We start from the raw sequence: 20,911 nt of genomic DNA, 5'->3' as shown, positions 1-20,911 counted from the left end.
TGGTGAAGAAATGCCTATAAATGACTCAGTAACTGTCTAGTTTCCAAAACTCATAGTCTGGAGCAGGTATAGAAGTCATTAGTTTCAATGCATACACTTATGGAATATTTTTTTTCCATACTATAATTTGTGGTATATGGCCTACTTCAGATTACTTTGGACAATAAATTGACAATATTGATTTTTCCGCCCTAAATAAATATTATTGCTCTCCTAATCATAACCAAAATTAATGATGTTGCTTCCTGTTTAACAGGGATGTCAACTTCCGTGTGGTACTTGGAGAACATAACCTTAGAGTGAATGAAGGTACTGAGCAGATCATTGCTGTGTCCAACATCACGAAGCATGACAGCTTTAACTCCAAAAGTGTGGCTTCTGGGTAAGAGGAAATTCCGTTCATAGATGTTGTCATATCATTATTTAGACTATTGAATTGAATACAGAAAATTCACTCCAACAAAGTGAAGTTGCATTTGCGTCATGATACAGCAGTTATTCCACGGCAGTTAGTAAGGACAGGAGTCAGGTAACCCACACTCTGCTCTCCCTTCTAACCATGTGCTTTATTCCTATCCTCCTATGTTCCCTTGCTATCCATATTCACCGCTCCATCCCCCCTCCATCACAACTCATATACATCAGCTCCTTTCCCCTTCCCTCTCCCATGTACAGCTCCCATGCACTTCTCACCTTCCTGAAAAACCTCAGCCCATCTTGCCCAAACACACTGCACAAAAAAACGTCATACAATTCCAAAAACTACATGCTTTTTATCTTCCTACTCCTACTGATTTCAGGGGATATCTCCCCCCAACCCGGGTCCACCATCCACCAACCTCAACCCCTACCCTACCTCACATCGAAACCTTAATAATATTACTAATATTAATTGCACTCTTTCATCTCCTTCTTTTAATTGTGCCCTTTGGAATCCATGGTCTGAATGTAACAAGCTTCCTTTCCTACACAATTACTTTCTGGAAAAACTCTCTTAATCTGTTGGCCCTCACAGAAACCTGGATTCAGGATTCTGACACTGTCTCTCCTGCTGCCATTTCCCATGGTGGCTTACAATTCTCACATTCCCCGAGACCCACAAACAGATGCAGCGCCCCAGAGACCTGGTTGTTGCAGTATGACGCTCTGCCACTAAGGGGAGTGATGGTACGTCTGATGGCACTAAAGGAGTTCTCCTGACCAGGTATCACCAGAACACATTACACTTCACACTCCGGCCACTAGGGGGAGAAAAAGGCTTTATTTATTGGGCCACTCCTCACACTGGTAAAAGTAGGGGTTGGGGAGGAAGTTAGTCAGAAGCTGACTGGGTTGGATTCAGACAACATCCCGTGGCAGGGGGTGTTGAAGGGAGAAGACACAGGGGGGTCCCTGTCAGGAGTGGGAACCTGGCAGGTGCCTAGCGAACAGAGCAGAACGTAACGGAACCGCGCCTGCACACCCCGCGGCGGTATCCAAGAGAGAGACACGAAGGGAAGGATATTGTGGAACAGTGTAAAAGAGATCAAGCACAAAGGAGTACCAGTAGGAGTTGTGCCGTGAGACCGAGGCAACATCCTACTGAGGCGCGTAGCCGGTGGCCGGAACACCGCGGGAGTAACTGACTCTAGGTCTTACTTCGAACTCCGCAGGACAGTTAATCATAGGTTGGCTGTCTACCTTACTACACCTACGAAGACATAGGGGGCAACAGTGGGAGAGGGGCGTCTCTAGGGTCCCGGAAGACCTCCAGGCCTTCCCGTCATACAGGTGCGTCCTAGCCATAACATACCTGGGGGACGTTGAACTAGAAACATCTGGAACCAAAGAGAGAGAGAGCTGTAGAGAACGAACGAACAAGGACAGCAGTTGTGAGGACTATTCCGAATGCTCAGCAGGGTAGGACTACAACACACAGGTGCTAGTGGTAGGCAACGATTTCCATCTGCGAAGGAAACTCTGGATGTGCCCATCGGACCGGCCGGTCTCAGATAGCCCTGTTAAGCGTGCTCTGGATTGAGGATCCTGAAGTCTTCAGTAAAGAGGTAAAGAGACTGCAACCTTGTGTCCTCGTTATTGTCTGCACCTCACACCATTACCATCCACGTTACTGGGAAGCCTTGGGTACATCCTTCACCTGTGGGAAGGTATACCATCCAGCTGCCATTCCATCACCCCAGCGGACCCCACAGCAGCGTCGGTCACCCTGACCGAACACCACAGGTGGCGTCACGAACCCGTGACAGACTGCACCACCTTTATTGGACGCCCCTTAGCAGGGTCGCGGACCGGGTCTAGCAACCGTGACAGCCTCAGAACCGAACCAGAGAGGCCCGATACCGAGAACTCGTGGCCCTGTGTCTGGGGGCGCTCCACAGACATGGTGGTGAAGTAGGCATACTCCTGTCCCCACAATGCACGTTCCAGGTCATCCCCCCAGTTCCATCACTCTCATTCTCTTATTTTGAGGTCCACACCATCAGGCTCTTTCATCCCCCTCTCCCTCAGAGTAGCAGTCATATATCGGCCCCATGAGGCTCACCCACCCACTTCCTGGACCATTTCTCTGCCTGGCTGCCACATTTCATGTCCTCAGAACTACAAACCCTTATCCTTGGAGACTTCAACATCCCCATTAACAGCCCCAATTCCACATCTGCATCTCAGCTTCAATCACTAACCACTTCTCTAGGCCTCTCACAGCTCTCAACAGCTCTCTGAAACACACAAAGACGGTAAAACCCTGGACCTGGTCTTTGTCCGGCTCTGTTCAATCTCCTACCTAGATAACTCACCGCTTCCCCTCTCTGCCCATAACATTCTATCCTTCACACTCACAATTCCTCGCCCACCCCAGCACTCTCCTACCTACCACAAATTCAGAAATCTACATGATATTAATCCTCACGCACTTTCAGACTCCCTACACTCATCATTGTCCCCAATCTCTTCTTTTTCCTGTCCTGAGCTGGCTGTACATCACTTCAATGACACTCTTAGAAGCACCCTTGACCAAGTAGCTCCCCTCACCCTCAGAACCTCCAAACAGAGTCAAACAGCCCTGGCTCACTCTCCACATTCGATCCCATCACAGAAGAAGACGTCTCCAAGCTCCTCTCCTCTTCTTGTCCAACTACATGCACCACTGACCCCATTCCCTCACATCTCCTCCAGTCCCTCTCCAGTCGTCACAACTCGCCTAACTACAATCTTTAATCTCTCCCTCTCCTCTGGCATTTTCCTCTCCTCCTTCAAACACTGTATCATTACTCCATTACTAAAGAAACCCACCTTCGACCCACCCTGCACAAACAACTACAGACCGGTCTCCAATCTCCCCTTCATTTCTAAACTCTTGGAGCGCCTGATATACTCCCACCTTCCCCTTACCTCTCTACTCACTCCCTCCTAGACCCTTCACAGTCCGGCTTCCGCCCCCTACATTCGACAGAAACTGCACTCATCAAGGTAACCAATGACCTTCTGACAGCAAAATGTAACAGTGACCACTCTCTGCTCATTCTTCTCGACCTTTCTGCAGCTTTCGACACTGTTGACCACCCTCTCCTACTCTCTAGGCTCTAGTCACTAGGCATTAAGGACACTGCTCTCTCCTGGTTCTCCTATTTTTCTGACCGCTCCTTCAGTGTTCTGTTCTCTGGCTCCACTTCATCTCCTCTTCCTCACTGTCGGGGTACCTCAGGGCTCAGTCCTTGGCCCCTTCTCTTCTCCCTCTACACAGCCTTAATTGGACAGACCATCAGCAGATTTGGTTTTCAGTACCATCTTTATGCTGATGACACACAACTATACACGTCATGGTAGTCACGTGTACTACAGAACGCCTCTGACTGTCTGCAGTCTCCAACATCATGTCCGCTCTCTATATGAAACTCAACCTCTCCAAAACTGAACTTCTTCTGCTCCCGCCGTCTACTAACCTCCCTAATTCTCACATTTCCCTCTCCGTGGGTGGCACCATAATAATGCCTAGGCAGCAGGCGCGCTGTCTGGGTGTTATGTTTGACTCCGATCTATCCTTCACCTCCCATATACAATCTCTTGCCGCTAATGCTGCTTACACCTAAAGAACATCTCTAGAATCTGCCCTTTTCTCACCATGGAAACAACAAAAACCCTCACTGTCACCCTGATCAACTCCCACCTGGACTACTGCAATGCTCTATTAATTGGCCTCCCCCTTACTCGACTTTCCCCCTCTCCAGTCTATCCTTAATGCAGCAGCCAGGGTTGTCCATCTAGCTAATCATTACTCGGACGCGTCCGCTCTTCGCCAGTCGTTACACTGGCTGCCCATTCATTACAGGATACAATTCAAAGTACTTGTTCTCACCCACAAAGCTCTCCACAGTGCGGCACCCCCATACATCTCCTCCCTCATTTCGGTCTATCGGCCTAGCCGACCGCTGCGCTCTGGAAATGCCTTTTGAGTAACCTCTGCACTATTCAGAGCGGCCTACCACGTTCACTAATCAAAGTCATTTTATGTCTGTGTGTGTGTGTAGCCCATTCACTATCTCCATCTATCCCCCACCCCCTGAAGATGGCTGGACCATCATTGTAAATACATCATTGTAACTACACACCTGTACTTTGTATCTCCCCCACCTCATTGTAGATTGTAAGCTCTCACGAGCAGGGTCGTCTTATTTTGCTTTAATTATTGTATTGTTAACGATGTTACTTATGACTGTTGTGTTTGAAACTGTTAAACTGTAAAGCGCTGCAGAATATGTTGACGCTATATAAATAAAGATTATTATTATTATTGCATGATTATTGGGAATGAGGGTTCCTAGGAGCACTGATATCCTAATAATCATGCAGTATACATAGACTAAATAAACTGCCAATCAATCACCCAACAAATGAGCAATCGCTCATTCATTAGATAAATAGATTTTTTTAGTTTGCTTTAAAAAAAAAATCATTGTTCTTGGCAGCACATCGACCTGTGGAAACAGAATATGTGCTGCCGAGAAATATGGCAGCCTATGAGCACTGAACAATCTATTACTGATCTCTCTGCTCCATTGGAAGCACGGTCGGCCTGCCTAAACTCGCTACTAAACATCTGCTATTCAGCTCCTATGTAGTCAATCAGTAGTCGTTTACGCCCGCATGTCGGTCAGTGTAAGTGTTCCCTAAGTGAGTCCAGCTGATAAAGCCTTACATGATTACTTCATTACTTCGAGAGCCAATTCTGTATCCTCTACTCCAGTATGTGACCTCAGTCTGACAGATAAATGAGCCTACTCTTGTGCTGTTCTGACTCAGACTAAGGCCACATTCACACGTTCAGTATTTTACCTCAGGATGTGCAAGCCAAAATCATGAGGGGGACAATCAGAGGAAAAGTATAATAGAAACACGTCACCACTTCTGTATTTTTCACCCACTTCTAGTTTTGACTTACAAATACTGAGGTAAAATACTGGCCAAATACTGAACGTGTGAACATGGCCTAAACCACATAAGGCCTCCTGTCTAGCTGTTGTTGACCATTATATAATTGCTTTTCTTCCATATTATTATGTGTGCCAAATCCACTACTAGATTACGTGAGACATTACTTAGCCCATCAATAAGCCATCACTCAGACCTAGAATGCATATAATTATTATTATTATTATTATTATACATTTTTATAGCGCCATTTATTCCATGGCGCTTTACATGTGAATACGGGGCAAATATAGACAAATACATTAAACATGAGCAGATAACAAGGCACACGAGTACATAAGGAGGGAGGACCCTGCCCGCGAGGGCTCACAGTCTGCAGGGGGTGGGTGAGGATACAGTAGGAGAGGGAAGAGCTGGCTGTACGGCTGTTCAGTAGGTTGAGGATCACTGCAGGCTGTAGGCTTGTCGGAAGAGATGAGTCTTCAGGTTCTTTTTGAAGGTTTCTATGGTAGGCGCAAGTCTGATGTGTTGGGGTAGAGAGTTCCAGAGTATGGGGGAAGCACGGGAGAAGTCTTGGATGCGGTTATGGGAAGAAGAGATGAGAGGGGAGTAGAGAAGGAGGTCTTGGGAGGATCGGAGGTCGCGTTTAGGTAGGTACCGGGTGACCATGTCACCCGGTGTATGGAGGAGACAGGTTGTGGATGGCTTTGTATGTCAGTGTGAGGGTTTTGAACTGGAGTCTCTGGGCGATAGGAAGCCAGTGAAGGGCTTGACACAGGGGAGAGGCTGGGGAATAGCGGGGGGACAGGTGGATTAGTCGGGCAGCAGAGTGTAGGATGGATTGGAGTGGTGCCAGAGTGCTAGAGGGGAGTCCAGAGAGTAGGAGGTTGCAGTAGTCGAGGCGGGAGATGATAAGGGCATGCACTAGCGTTTTTGCAGTGTTGCGGTCAAGGAAAGCACGGATCCGGGAAATATTTTTGAGTTTGAGACGACAGGAGGAGGCAAGGGCTTGGATATGTGGCTTGAAAGAGAGGGCAGAGTCGAGGATCACCCCGAGGCACCGGGCGTGTGGGACTGGGGATAGTGAGCAGCCATTGACATTGATGGATAGGTCTGGTGGAGGGGTAGAGTGAGATGGGGGAAAGATGATGAATTCTGTTTTGTCCATGTTCAGTTGTAGAAAGCGAGCAGAAAAGAAGGCTGAAATGGCAGACAGACAGTGCGGGATTTTGGTAAGCAAGGAGGAGAGGTCAGGTCCGGAGAGGTAGATCTGCTTGTCATCAGCGTAGAGATGGTACTGCATACCGTGGGATTCTATGAGCTGTCCCAGGCCGAAAGTGTAGATGGAGAAGAGTAGGGGTCCTAGAACAGAGCCTTGAGGAACACCGACTGACAAGGGGCGAAGTGAGGAGGTGGTGTGGGGGAGGGAGACACTGAATGTTCGGTCTGTCAGATATGACGAGATCCAGGAAAGGGCCAAGTCTGTAATTATGTGTTGTTTCATTTTTGCTCTATTTCCTTTTTTTGTGCAACTTTGGCAAGAGTGATAAGATGTTTGTGGTGTCCCAGGGTCCTGGTCGCCACCGTGACATCCCCCTGTGAATATTGAACCCGGTACCGGGTACTCCACGGCCCTGGAGGGCGACTCATGTTGAGCAGGCGAAGATCACAGTATCAGAATGCTACATCATAGCAGACTGAAAGGGAACAAGGTCACATTAAGATCACTGGATATAATGGTTGGGCAGCAACTGTTCAATGAGGCGGTTACGATGGTAGTGGAAGTCCACCCAAATGTAGAAGAAGATAACCATGATCTACGGCGCTCCAAGAGATGCAATCAGAAAAAGGATTTTAATGTTATTGAAGCGTCAGTATAAAGCACCAATATGTATAATGGCCAACGTTTTGGTCATCTGTGGACCTTGGTCACGGCCTGTCTATATTAAGGAGCTTATCCTGCAGTGCAGACTAAAAGAAGCACTGCACTTATGATCAGCACTGCAGAATGAGCTCCTTGATGCAGACAGGCCATGACCAAGGTCCACAGATGGCCAAAACGTTGGCCATTGTATATTAGAGTTTTGCGCTAATACTTCAATAATGTTAAAATTTGTTTTGTGATTGCTTCTCTTGGAGTGCCGTGGTTATATGATTTTACATGGTCACCTTCACCTGATGGATTTCTGGTGTTTTACATGTTGCAGTCGCTTGCAGGTTACAAAGTTACAGTTCAGCCCAACCCTTATTCATTTTTAATGTCTATGTACTTTGATTCCTCTGAGAAGTGTACAGTTTCCCTTGGTGGTGCTGCAGGAGAACTGACACCAGATTCTTTGTTTCCTTACATATCACAGCTAATTCCTCAAAGCCTCAGCAGTAGGACATCTTGTGATTAGCTTAACCTCAGGGAAACCAACTGATTAAAAAAGGGTCATCCCCTTTTAGTTTTATCCAGATGTTGGTCTCTGTATAGAGGAACACTTGACAATTCATTAGTGACTTACTTAAATTAATATTTAGAATTGAGAGTCCTCAGTGGTTGATACCTTTTAATGGCTAACTGAAAAGATCGTAACAAATTGCAAGCTTTCGAGACTACACAGGTTACTTAAATTATTCAGCTTCTTAACAGAATACAAAGTCCCCACCCGCCCTTTACTAATTCTCAATGAGCCTTAAAGGGAATCTGTCAGCAGGTTTTTGTCACCTAATTTGAGAACAGCATAATGCAGGGACAGAGACCCTGATTCCTATGATGAGTCACTTACTGGGCTGCTTGCTGTAGTTTTAATAAAATCATTGCTTTATTTGCAGAATATTAAGACTAGAGATCAAGCAAGCCTGCTGCCATCTAGACCTCCATATTCATGAGCTCTGTATAACCCACCCCCACCACTGATTGGCAGCTTTCTGACTATGCACAGTGTCACAGAAGGCTGCCAATCAGTGGTTTGGTTGGGCTTATTCAGAGAAGTGCTAGATCTGTAGCAAATAAAACAGAACAAGCAGTCTAGTAAGTGATACATCACACGAATCAGGGTCTCTTCCTCTACATCATGATGCTCTTTGATGGGGTAGAAAGACCTGGCGACAGATTCCCTTTAATTAATGACAGTGTTAGGATTGAATGAAAGGTAACATTACTGATTAAAGCTTGCCGTCATGTTTTTCCTTTCAGTAATGATATCGCCATCCTGTCTCTGGCTGAAAGCGCTTCCCTGAACAGCTATGTACAACTGGCTGCTCTCCCAGCTGATGGTGATGTCCTGGCCAATAACCACGAATGTACCATTACAGGATGGGGAAGAATTCGCAGTAAGTTTTACTACAGTCCATAGTACATGTTAGATGGCTGATTAAACATTTAGGGTTTTTTTTTACAATTACTGAATTTTGAGTGGTCCAGGTTCATTCTCAAACTATTTTTAGTAAATATAAAAGTAGACAAAATGCAAAATAAAATAATATATATATATATATATATATATATATATACATATATATATATATATATATATACTTTATATATATACTTTATATATATACTTTAACAATCTATAATATTCCTGGCACTACAGGTCCTTCTCAAAAAATTAGCATATAGTGTTAAATTTCATTATTTACCATAATGTAATGATTGCAATTAATCTTTCATATATTATAGATTCATTATCCACCAACTGAAATTTGTCAGGCCTTTTATTGTTTTAATACTGATGATTTTGGCATACAACTCCTGATAACCCAAAAAACCTGTCTCAATAAATTAGCATATCAAGAAAAGGTTCTCTAAACGACCTATTACCCTAATCTTCTGAATCAACTAATTAACTCTAAACACATGCAAAAGATACCTGAGGCTTTTATAAACTCCCTGCCTGGTTCATTACTCAAAACCCCCATCATGGGTAAGACTAGCGACCTGACAGATGTCAAGAAGGCCATCATTGACACCCTCAAGCAAGAGGGTAAGACCCAGAAAGAAATTTCTCAACAAATAGGCTGTTCCCAGAGTGCTGTATCAAGGCACCTCAATGGTAAGTCTGTTGGAAGGAAACAATGTGGCAGAAAACGCTGTACAACGAGAAGAGGAGACCGGACCCTGAGGAAGATTGTGGAGAAGGACCGATTCCAGACCTTGGGGAACCTGAGGAAGCAGTGGACTGAGTCTGGTGTGGAAACATCCAGAACCACCGTGCACAGGCGTGTGCAGGAAATGGGCTACAGGTGCCGCATTCCCCAGGTAAAGCCACTTTTGAACCATAAACAGCGGCAGAGGCGCCTGACCTGGGCTACAGAGAAGCAGCACTGGACTGTTGCTAAGTGGTCCCAAGTACTTTTTTCTGATGAAAGCAAATTTTGCATGTCATTCGGAAATCAAGGTGCCAGAGTCTGGAGGAAGACTGGGGAGAAGGAAATGCCAAAATGCCTGAAGTCCAATGTCAAGTACCCACAGTCTGTGATGGTGTGGGGTGCCATGTCAGCTGCTGGTGTTGGTCCACTGTGTTTCATCAAGGGCAGGGTCAATGCAGCTAGCTATCAGGAGATTTTGGAGCACTTCATGCTTCCATCGGCTGAAATGCTTTATGGAGATGAAGATTTCATTTTTCAGCACGACCTGGCACCTGCTCACAGTGCCAAAACCACTGGTAAATGGTTTACTGACCATGGTATTACTGTGCTCAATTGGCCTGCCAACTCTCCTGACCTGAACCCCATAGAGAATCTGTGGGATATTGTGACGAGAAAGTTGAGAGACGCAAGACCCAACACTCTGGATGAGCTTAAGGCCGCTATTGAAGCATCCTGGGCCTCCATAACATCTCAGCAGTGTCACAGGCTGATTGCCTCCATGCCACGCCGCATTGAAGCAGTCATTTCTGCCAAAGGATTCCCGACCAAGTATTGAGTGCATAACTGAACATTATTATTTGATGGTTTTTTTGTTTGTTATTAAAAAACACTTTTATTTGATTGGATGGGTGAAATATGCTAATTTATTGAGACAGGTTTTTTGGGTTATCAGGAGTTGTATGCCAAAATCATCAGTATTAAAACAATAAAAGACCTGACAAATTTCAGTTGGTGGATAATGAATCTATAATATATGAAAGTTTAATTGTAATCATTACATTATGGTAAATAATGAAATTTAACACTATATGCTAATTTTTTGAGAAGGACCTGTATAACTTCCAGAGTGTAGCATCTAATATTATTTATCATGGGAGCTAAATATGCCCTCTTCAGCTAGTGGCAAAGGTGAGCTAATATATGAGGTTGCGTTACTGTACAGAGAGATGGTTTCGTATGTCTATCAAATTTGAGGAATATATTTTGTACATATCCTTGGTAGAAATAATTGTGGGCAGCACGGTGGCTCAGTGGTTAGCACTGCAGCACTGGGGTCTTGGGTTCAAATCCCACCAAGGACGACATCTGCACTGAGTGTGTGGCTATGTGCCCACGTTGTGGATTCATATGCGGATTTTTCCACACCATTTTTGAACAATCCGCAGGTAGAACGCACCGCGTTTTACCTGCGGATTTATGGCAGATTTCCTGCATTTTTTATGCGGATTTCACCTGCGGTTTTACACCTGCGGATTCCTATTGAGGAGCAGGTGTAAAACGCTGTGGATTCTGCACAAAGAATTGACATGCTGCGGAAAATACAACGCAGCGTTTTCTCACAGGTTTACATGTGAATCCGCAGCAGCCAATCCACTGCGGATCCGCAGGTAAATCCGCAATGTGTGCACATTTCCTATATGTTCTCCCCATGTTTGCGTGGGTTTCCTCCCACATTCCAAAGTCATACTGATAGGGAATTTAGATTGTGAGCCCCATCGGGGACAGTGATGACAATGTCTGTAAAGTGCTGTGGAATTTGACGGTGCTATATAAGCAAAGCGTAATAAATAAATAATAAATTTACACCAAGATTCTGAATGAATAACTCATGTTTTAAGAAGCACTCCCATCAAAATTATTATCCTCTTAAAGGGAATCTGTTACAATTTGTTATTGTACATCATCATTTCTTTGTAGTATACCAATAATATCCTGAAATAGGGCTTGGGCAACCCTTTTCAGGATTTGTAACCTTTATTTCTGTACGTGGCCCTGTTGTTCCTGTAAGCCCTGGGCAAATTTATTGTCTCATGCCGGCAAATCAAGCATATGGAAATGATAACTGAATACTCACCCCTGCCCATTATCCCGCCTACCCCTCTGCCGATGTGTGTATATATGCTTAATGAATATTCACCCCTACCCTCACCCATAATCCCGCCCACCCCTCTGCCAGTGTTACTGATTAGCCAAATATATATACGCTTAATGAATATTCACCTCTTCCCCGCCAATAAACCCGCCCACACCTCCCAGCCGACGTCACTGTGAGTCAGATTGCTGTATGCCCGAGGGTCACATTGCAGCCCTCGGACTGGCCATCTGCTCTCCTGACATGAACATTACAGTATGTATTTCTATGTAGCTGTCAAATTTTCAAGGCAATTTATCCCAGAATGCTGGCGTAGTTGCTTTGATGAATTGGGGCTTATGTGTGTATATTATGCAGCGGCTACAGGGAGAAAAGGAAGTTATATTCTCCCTGTAGCTGCTCACTTCCAGTCATGGGCACAGTGCTAGGAGCCATCACAGTCACCTATCACTATACAGTGAGCAGACTGTGATCACTCCCTCTCTGCACCTTGACCAATAGCCTACTCTGCACACATACGCTGAGGAGCAAGCGATCACTCAGGGTGCAGAGGAGCGACTACCGCTGAGCTTATTGTGCCCCAAGACTGGATGAGAATGCCTGCAGGGAGAAATACAAATTCATATTCTCCCTGCAGACATTGCTCCAGTTAACCAGCCTCAGCTGATTATTACACCATTTACCTGCAGATTATCATTATATCATTTTGCCAGTTATATATAGGTAATTTCTATCATTTGAACATATTAATGAGTAACATAATTTGTTTTGCTTTACTTTCCTAGCTTGTGGCTTTCTGCCATCCATCCTCCAGCAGGCCCCTCTGCCCATCGTAGATTACTCTACCTGCTCTACCAGCTCCTACTGGGGCAGCAGTGCTAAAACTAGGACGGTGTGTGCCGGTGGTAATGGAATTCAGGCCGGATGCAAGGTAAGATCAGTCATTTTTTATTCTTTCAACATACATATTTTTTTACATACAGTATATGTTAATTGGTCAAATCTATGAACAACATACAGAATGAACGGAACACAGGCCTTGATTCATCAAACAGGTTTTTTTAAATAATTTTAGTGCAAAACTATTTGTTGCACAATTTGTAGTAAAATTGACAAGTTTTACCATTTTTATGCCACTCCTGGCTCCCTAGGACATCTTTTTGAAGGACGAGCAGGGAATAGCCAAGAGAGGGCATGGCCAAGTTAGGTTGGCAAATTTATTATAATTTGTCACCAAAGTACATTTCTCACATTGGCTCACAGCAGCTGAAAAATGTGCCAAGGAATTTAACCCCTTCATGACCCAGCCTATTTTGACCTTAAAGACCTGGCCGTTTTTTTAAATTCTGACCAGTGTCCCTTTATGAGGTAATAACTCAGGAACGCTTCAACGAATCCTAGCGGTTCTGAGATTGTTTTTTCGTGACATATTGGGCCTCATGCTAGTGGTAAAATTAGGTCGATTATTTTTGCATTTATTTGTGAAAAAAATGGAAATTTGGCTAAAATTTTAAAAATTTAGCAATTTTCAAATTTTGAATTTTTATTCTGTTAAACCAGAGAGTTATGTGGCACAAAATAGTTAATAAGTAACATTACCCACATGTCTACTTTACATCAGCACAATTTTGGAACCAAAATTCTTTTTTGCTAGGAAGTTATAAGGGTTAAAATTTGACCAGCGATTTCTCATTTTTACAGCAAAATTTACAAAGCCATTTTTTTAGGGACCACCTCACATTTGAAGTCAGTTTGAGGGGTCTATATGGCGGAAAATACCCAAAAGTGACACCATTCTAAAAAATGCACCCCTCAAGGTGCTCAAAACCACATTCAAGAAGTTTATTAACCCTTCAGGTGCTTCACAGCAGCAGAAGCAACATGGAAGGAAAAAATGAACATTTAACTTTTTAGTCACAAAAATGATGTTTTAGCAACAATTTTTTTATTTTCCCAAGGGTAAAAAGAGAAACTGGACACCAAAAGTTATTGTACAATTTGTCCTGAGTACAACGATACCCCATATGTGGGGGGAAACCACTGTTTGGGCGCACGACAGGGCTCGGAAGGGAAGGAGCGCCATTTGACTTTTTCAATGAAAAATTGGCTCCAATCTTTAGCGAACACCATGTCGCGTTTGGAGAGCCCCTGTGTGCCTAAACATTGGAGCTCCCCCACAAGTGACCCCATTTTGGAAACTAAACCTCCCAAGGAACTAATCTAGATGTGTGGTGACCACTTTAAACCCTCAAGTGCTTCATAGAAGTTTATAACGCAGAGCCGTGAAAATAAAAAAACATTTTTCTTTCCTCAAAAATTATTTTTTAGCCAACAATTTTTTATTTTCACAAAAGTAACAGGAAAAATTAGACCTGAAAAGTTGTTGTCCAGTTTGTCCTGAGTAGGCTGATACCCCATATGTGGGGGGGAACCACTGTTTGGGCACACGTCGGGGCTCGGAAGGGAAGTAGTGACTTTTGAAATGCAGACTTTGATGGAATGTTTTGCGGGTGTCACGTTGCGTTTGCAGAGCCCCTGATGTACCTAAACAGTAGAAACCCCCCACAAGTGACCCCACTTTGGAAACTAGACCCCCCAAGGAACTTATCTAGATATGTGGTGAGCACTTTGAACCCCCAAGTGCTTCACAGAAGTTTACAACGCACAGCCATGAAAATAAAAAATCATGTTTCTTTTCTCAAAAATGATGTTTTAGCAAGCAATTTTTTATTTTCACAAGGGTAACAGGAGAAATTGGACCCCAATAGTTGTTGCTGAGTTTGTCCTGAGTGCACTGGTACCCAATATGTGGGGGTAAACCACTGTTTGGGCACACGTCGGGGCTCGGAAGGGAAGTAGTGATTTTTGAAATGCAGACTTTGATGGAATGTTTTGCGGGCGTCACGTTGCGTTTGCAGAGCCCCTGATGTGCCTAAACAGTAGAAACCCCCCACAAGTGACCACATTTTGGAAACTAGACCCCCCAGGGAACTTATCAACGCAGAGCCGTGAAAATAAAAAATCATTTTTCTTTCCTCAAAAATTATGTTTTAGCAAGCAATTTATATTCACAAGGGTAACAGGAGAAATTGGACCCCAATAATTGTTGCACAGTTTGTCCTGAGTATGCTGGTACCCCATATGTGGGGCTAAACCACTGTTTGGGTGCACGTCGGGGCTCGGAAGGGAGGGAGCTCCTACCCGCTATTGCAGCATCGGCCATGGCTGGATTGTAATATTTCACCAATTTTCATTGGTGAAATATTACTATCGCTCTGATTGAAAGTGAAAGTGAAACGTCACTTTCAACAGCCAATCAGAGCGATCGTAGCCACGTGGGGGTGAAGCCATCCCCCCTGGGCTAAAGTACAACTCCTCCTGTCCCTGCAGGCCGGGTGAAATTACAGTTAACCCTTTCACCCGGCCTGCAGGAGCACAATCCGGCCATGACGCATATGCTGCGTCACAGGTCGGATTGGCACAGGTTTTCATGACGCATACGCTGCGTCAAAGGTTGGGAAGGGGTTAAGGGGTACACACCTCTTAATTAATTTGGTGCCTTACTCCACTGCACTTTTTGTCAAGACAGGCAATTATACTGCTAGTCTTCATTAATCAAGGCTACAGTGTTTGTTCAATTGTGTGTAAATTTTTGTAGAACCATTTTCAGGGTGAGGACAGTTCACTGAAACTAAAGCACCACTCCAGCAATTTATTTTTTTCCCCTACCTAATATCAATGAGTAGTGTGTATGTTTGTATGTGTGTGTATGTGTGTATGTGTGTGTGTGTGTGTATGTGTGTGTGTATGTGTGTGTGTGTGTGTGTGTATGTGTGTGTACTGTATGGGTGTATGTGTGTATGTGTGTGTATATGTATGTATATATATATATATTCTCTATCGTGTGCATTAAAATACTTACAGGTTACAGTCTCCTGCCATTTCTAGAGTTGCTCTATTCCTCTCCTGCATTATGTGACCACAGATTTTTCTTGGTGAATCACACATTGGACTATTACTTCCTTTCTTGAGGTATGTCTATGAGAGTCCCATTCTGAGTCTCATAGATTTCCATTGAAAAAGTTACTTCTAATCCACACAGAAATGCCGTGTGAGCTGGCTGGTGACAGTTGTGGTCACCTGATGCTGGAGATGACCGTAGCAGCCAAAATGGCAGAAGACAGTGACCGGTAAGTGTTTAATGCATAAACTGAGCATACTTTACTGGCAGCTACGTGAGGTGGACAGCATCTGGAAATAATAATAATTTATAATAATAATTTTTGATTTATATAGCGCCAACATATTCCGCAGCACTTTACAATAAGCGGGGACATGTTCAGACAATAAATTCAGTACAAGTTAAGACAATTTAAACAGTGACATTAGGGGTGAGGTCCCTGCTCGCAAGCTTACAATCTACAAGGAAATGGGGGGACACAATAGGTGAAAAGTGCTTGTTATTTCAGGTCTGGCAATTATAATAAATAGGGATTTTCATATGAAGCTGCATGATCCGGTCATCAGCCCGTGTGTTTAAGTGCAATAGTCAAGTATCAAGTGCAGTTATCGTGTGCATGGAGGGTGTGGAGACAGATGAATTGTAGGGTGCAGATTCGCATGCAGATAATATTTGGAAGGAAGGAACAGGACAAAGTTAGTTTACTGAGTAGTTGATGTGGTAGGCTTGTTTGAAGAGATGGGTTTTCAAAGCGCACTTGAATAGGTCGGGGCTAGGTATCAGTCTGATCGTCTGGGGAAGTGCATTCCAGAGAGCTGGCCCAGCATGAGAGAAGTCTTGGAGACGGAGGTGCGAGGTTCAGATTACGGGGGATGTTAGTCTTAGGTCATTTGTAGAACAGAGGGCACGTTTACGGAGATGAGAGAGGAGATATAAGGCAGTGCAGAACTGTGGAGAGCTTTGTGGGTGAGAGAGATGAGTTTATATCACCAAGCTACTGTATGGCTTAAATGGATTGTCCACTATTGGACAAAGCCCTTCTGAATAGTTAGATCACCCATTCTAAGTCCAGACTGGACTTATAATTTGACAAAATGCTGAAAGGCTGCAGCTGATCGCCAGCCTCTGACTGGCTGCCAGAATCACATGACATGTCATGTGACCCTTTATATAAGGACACTCTTGTAAAATAAATGGTACATCATAGCTTTGTAATGGAACCAAAAAGCTTCAAGCGACACCTCTGAATCAGCCTAATAGAATTATCTATCACAAAATCATGTTTATGGATCCATCTTTTCTTTTTAGGGAGATTTTGGTGGCCCTCTGAACTGTGACGTCGATGGTGGCTACCAAGTTCACGGTCTTGCTAGCTATTTGGCTTTCCAGGGATGCAATACTGCTGTTTTCACCAGAGTATCTTCTCACATCCCCTGGATCAACAGCGTAAGTTCACACTTAAAAAAAATTGTAATTGTTTTAATATTCTACTACATCATATTACAAAAATGCACAGAAGTTGGCACTAGTGGGCTACTGTCTAATTCACCTAATCATGCTCATGGAGAATGGTAGGATCTAAAGGAGAAATGCAGATATAATCGTGGTTGGGGTTAAGTCCACAATTTTCTTGTATTTTCAAAGCACTATTATTTCGGACTCGTTCAGACAAACATATTAAATGTCCATGTGCTGTCAGTATGCAAAACTTATAGCACACTGCCCAATACACGTCAATGTGGTAGTTCACTTCAACGATTTTACACTGGAACTGATGATTTACATATAAACAAATCACAGCATCATGTACTTTGGTTCATATTTAGAATCAAACTCACCAATTACACAATGTGCACAATTATTGGGCAATTTATAATTTTGATGAATAATTTTACTACTGAACAACTTCAGTGCTGTCGGTCAATCCAAAAGGTTAATAAACATGAATATTTAAAAAAGTAAAAGTGAGATTTTGTTTTTCGTATGGATAATATCTGTGTGTAGAATTATTGGAAACAATTAGTGACCAAAATTATTATGCAACTAAATGAAAAATTGTAATTTAATTAATCTCACTTGTTTATTTTCATCCTTTATAATGAAAATAATAACAAATATCTCAAAATGTACAAAATATATTTCTGTCATTTAAAAAATATCAGCGACCAACATAGTTGCCCTTCTGTTCAATAACAGTTATAAACCGTCCATCCATGGAGTCTGTCAGTTTCTTAATCTGTTGATGATCAACATTTTGGGCAGCACCAACCATGGCCTCCCAGTCACTGATCAGAGAGGTGCTCAGTAAATCTCCCATTTAGGAAGGGCCCACAAGTTCTCAGTAGAGTTTAAGTCAGGCGAGGAAGGGGCCATGTCATTATTTCTTCATCTTTAAAGTGTGGTTCGTAGCACAAATTAATTTTAATCCTAAATCCCTATCTATTTAATGCCATAATCTAAACTTTTCTTCTAATACACTTTAATCAAAAATTCCATATCCTTCCCTCACAACACTATCTGACTGCTATATATATTTTTTTTTACTACCTCCTCTTTGATGACACTTCATTTTCAGAATTCCAGTGCAAGCTGGGATACTGAATCGAAACATCATCCGGAACAGGAAATAGAGGCTGCTGTCACTGCCGCAGCCTCCTCCTCCCTGAAACAAAGTGTCATCACTGACCTCCATTTCAGGGGCTAAGCTAGTCCCTGCTCTAGTGAGCATGTGTTGGTTGTCAATTCTGATGTATGCTCAATAGATTCTTGTCACTATACAATATACATAGTGACAGTGCACTCCCGGCTCAGATCAGAAGTAACGAACCGGTAAGAGCACATTGTAAGAAGAACATCTCGAGTGCAGCAACCAGTGCTACCCCAACAAGTGACGTCACTGAACACCTTGTACTCCTGGGCTCTCCAAGGAGGCTGCAGTTCTGGAAAATGACAGCCCTGGAGGATAATGGCTTCCTGGTCGCTTCCGATTTGATTCTTCTCAAATCTTTCGCAATTAACTAATCTTTCCTTCTCAACTTGTTTTTTGCCCTGCTATTTACAACAAAACTTTTGATGGTTCTTTGGTCACTCCCCATCCCACTGAAAAGAAATAGAATATTACAAGTCTTACAGTCAGCTAAATCTCTTTTTTGGTCCATTTCAACAGAGAAAAATAAGCTGTCTTAGGCTGGTTTCACATTTGCGTTTAAAAACGCAGCGTTTTAAACGCAAACGCATTTGGTAAAAAAACGTGTTTAAACGCGTTTAAACGCTGCGTTTTTTAGACGCAAGCGTTTTTGCATGTTTTAATACAAACGCGGCGTTTTGACGCGTTTACATGCGTGTGACAGCTGCCAATCATCAAAATCAACAATAAAACCCACTATAAGCAGAAATAGCTAGGGTTAGGGTTAGGATCCCTAGTAACCCTAGGGATCCTAACCCTAACTCTAACCCATACCCTAAGGGATCCTAACCCTAACCCAAACCCAAACGCTAAGGGATCCTAACCCTAACCCTAAGGGATCCTAACCCTAACCCTAACCCTAACCCAAACCCAAACGCTAAGGGATCTTAACCCTAACCCTAAAGGATCCTAGCCCTAACCCTAACCCAAACCCAAACGCTAAGGGATCCTAACCCTAACCCAAACCCTAAGGGATCCTAACCCTAACCCTAAGGGATCCTAACCCTAACCCTAACCCTAAGGGATCCTAACCCTAACCCAAACCCAAACGCTAAGGGATCCTAACCCTAACCCTAACCCAAACACTAAGGGATCCTAACCCTAACCCTAAGGGATCCTAACCCTAACCCTAACCCAAACCCAAACACTAAGGGATCTTAACCCTAACCCTAACCCTAAAGGATCCTACCCTAACCCTAACCCAAACCCAAACGCTAAGGGATCCTAACCCTAACCCTAACCCAAACCCAAATGCTAAGGGATCCTAACCCTAACCCTAACCCTAACCCTAAGGGATCCTAACCCTAACCCTAAGGGATCCTAACCCTAACCCAAACCCAAACGCTAAGGGATCCTAACCCTAACCCTAACTCAAACCCTAAGGGATCCTAACCCTAACCCTAACCCTAACGGTTAGGGTTAGGATCCCTTAGGGTTTGAGTTAGGGTTAGGGTTAGGATCCCTTAGGGTTAGGGTTAGGGTTAGGATCCCTTAGCGTTTGGGTTTGGGTTAGGGTTGGGGGTTGGCTTATCAGTGTGTTTTCTTGTGTTTTTCTATTAAAACGCATGCAAACACATGTGCTTAAAAACGCATGCATTTACATAGACATCAATACGTTTTTTTGCGACAAAAAAACGCCGCTAGAAATTACTACATGTTGCATTTCTGCAACAAAACGCATGCATAGAAATGACGCATGCATCGTCAAAACGCACGCAAAAAAACGCATGCAAAAAAACGCATGCGTTTTTAATGTCAAGTATAGGAAAAAACGCATGCGTTTTTTTGCGGTTTTTTTGCGCTAAAACGCAAAAAAAAACGCAAATGTGAAACCAGCCTAACAATTCTACACACCTTGATAAAGGGTGTTGTATCCTTAGACCGCATACTCCCGCATTAAACAAATACACATCACCTGATCTGCTTCATCCAATAAACATTCAAGTTATACAGCTTGGAGTCGGAAAAGATGCATAAAAATGATGATATGGTCAAAATACTGACTTGTCTAATAAGTATATAAGTCAATGGGTGCCCAAAAAAGAATTACAAATGGGTTATTATCCGCATGTATATGCATTTTTCCCTGATATTTTACAATAATTATGATATAAAATTGTATGTGACCTTTATTATTTATTTATTGACTTATATGGACGTATATAGTAAAGGAAATAAAGAACTGCACATGGTGGGATGGTTATACGGAGGAAAAATCATCTGTTTTTGCTGGAAAAAAATGAACAACTCTGTCATAGGGATGAAAAAATATTAGCAATGAGAACAGACATTTACTAATCCCATGAAGCTTGGTATTTTTATAAAGATGTATTTCTACAGAAAGGGGCCAGATACCACTGGTTGCTGGCTGAAGTAATTGACCTGGACTTTTTTTTTTCTTTCAGAATGTCTAAATTGCTACTTGGACTTGGACAATCTCAGAAAATACAGAATAGATTATCTTATCACTTTATTTTAACACCAGTGGAAATATTTTTCTATGCTACTCCATTAAAAGACTTCTTTCTCACAGACTGTCTTTAGTGTCAGTTTGTTCACTACAGTTGTCCCTTAAAGTGTAACCCTCATTTTATTTTTTATTTCATAA

General features: G+C 43.2%; 1 protein-coding gene across 1 annotated transcript in view; it reads left to right on the top strand.

Annotated features, from left to right (window-relative positions):
* Nucleotides 1-20,835, top strand: part of LOC138670886 (chymotrypsin-like elastase family member 1) — a 46,002-nt gene extending 25,167 nt beyond the window's left edge. The window contains exons 4-8 of the mRNA XM_069758635.1: nucleotides 257-382; nucleotides 8,609-8,745; nucleotides 12,442-12,587; nucleotides 16,926-17,063; nucleotides 20,709-20,835. Of these exons, the coding sequence (XP_069614736.1) occupies nucleotides 257-382; nucleotides 8,609-8,745; nucleotides 12,442-12,587; nucleotides 16,926-17,063; nucleotides 20,709-20,717 (556 nt within the window). The 3' untranslated portion in view covers nucleotides 20,718-20,835. The remainder of the gene's footprint in view (nucleotides 1-256; nucleotides 383-8,608; nucleotides 8,746-12,441; nucleotides 12,588-16,925; nucleotides 17,064-20,708) is intronic.
* The last annotated feature ends 76 nt before the right edge of the window (nucleotides 20,836-20,911 follow it).

Source organism: Ranitomeya imitator, chromosome 3 (genome assembly GCF_032444005.1).
Source record: "Ranitomeya imitator isolate aRanImi1 chromosome 3, aRanImi1.pri, whole genome shotgun sequence".
In the NCBI taxonomy this organism is placed as follows: domain Eukaryota; kingdom Metazoa; phylum Chordata; class Amphibia; order Anura; family Dendrobatidae; genus Ranitomeya; species Ranitomeya imitator.
Note: the sequence above shows the minus strand (reverse complement) of the source record. Positions and strands in the feature narration are given on the sequence as shown.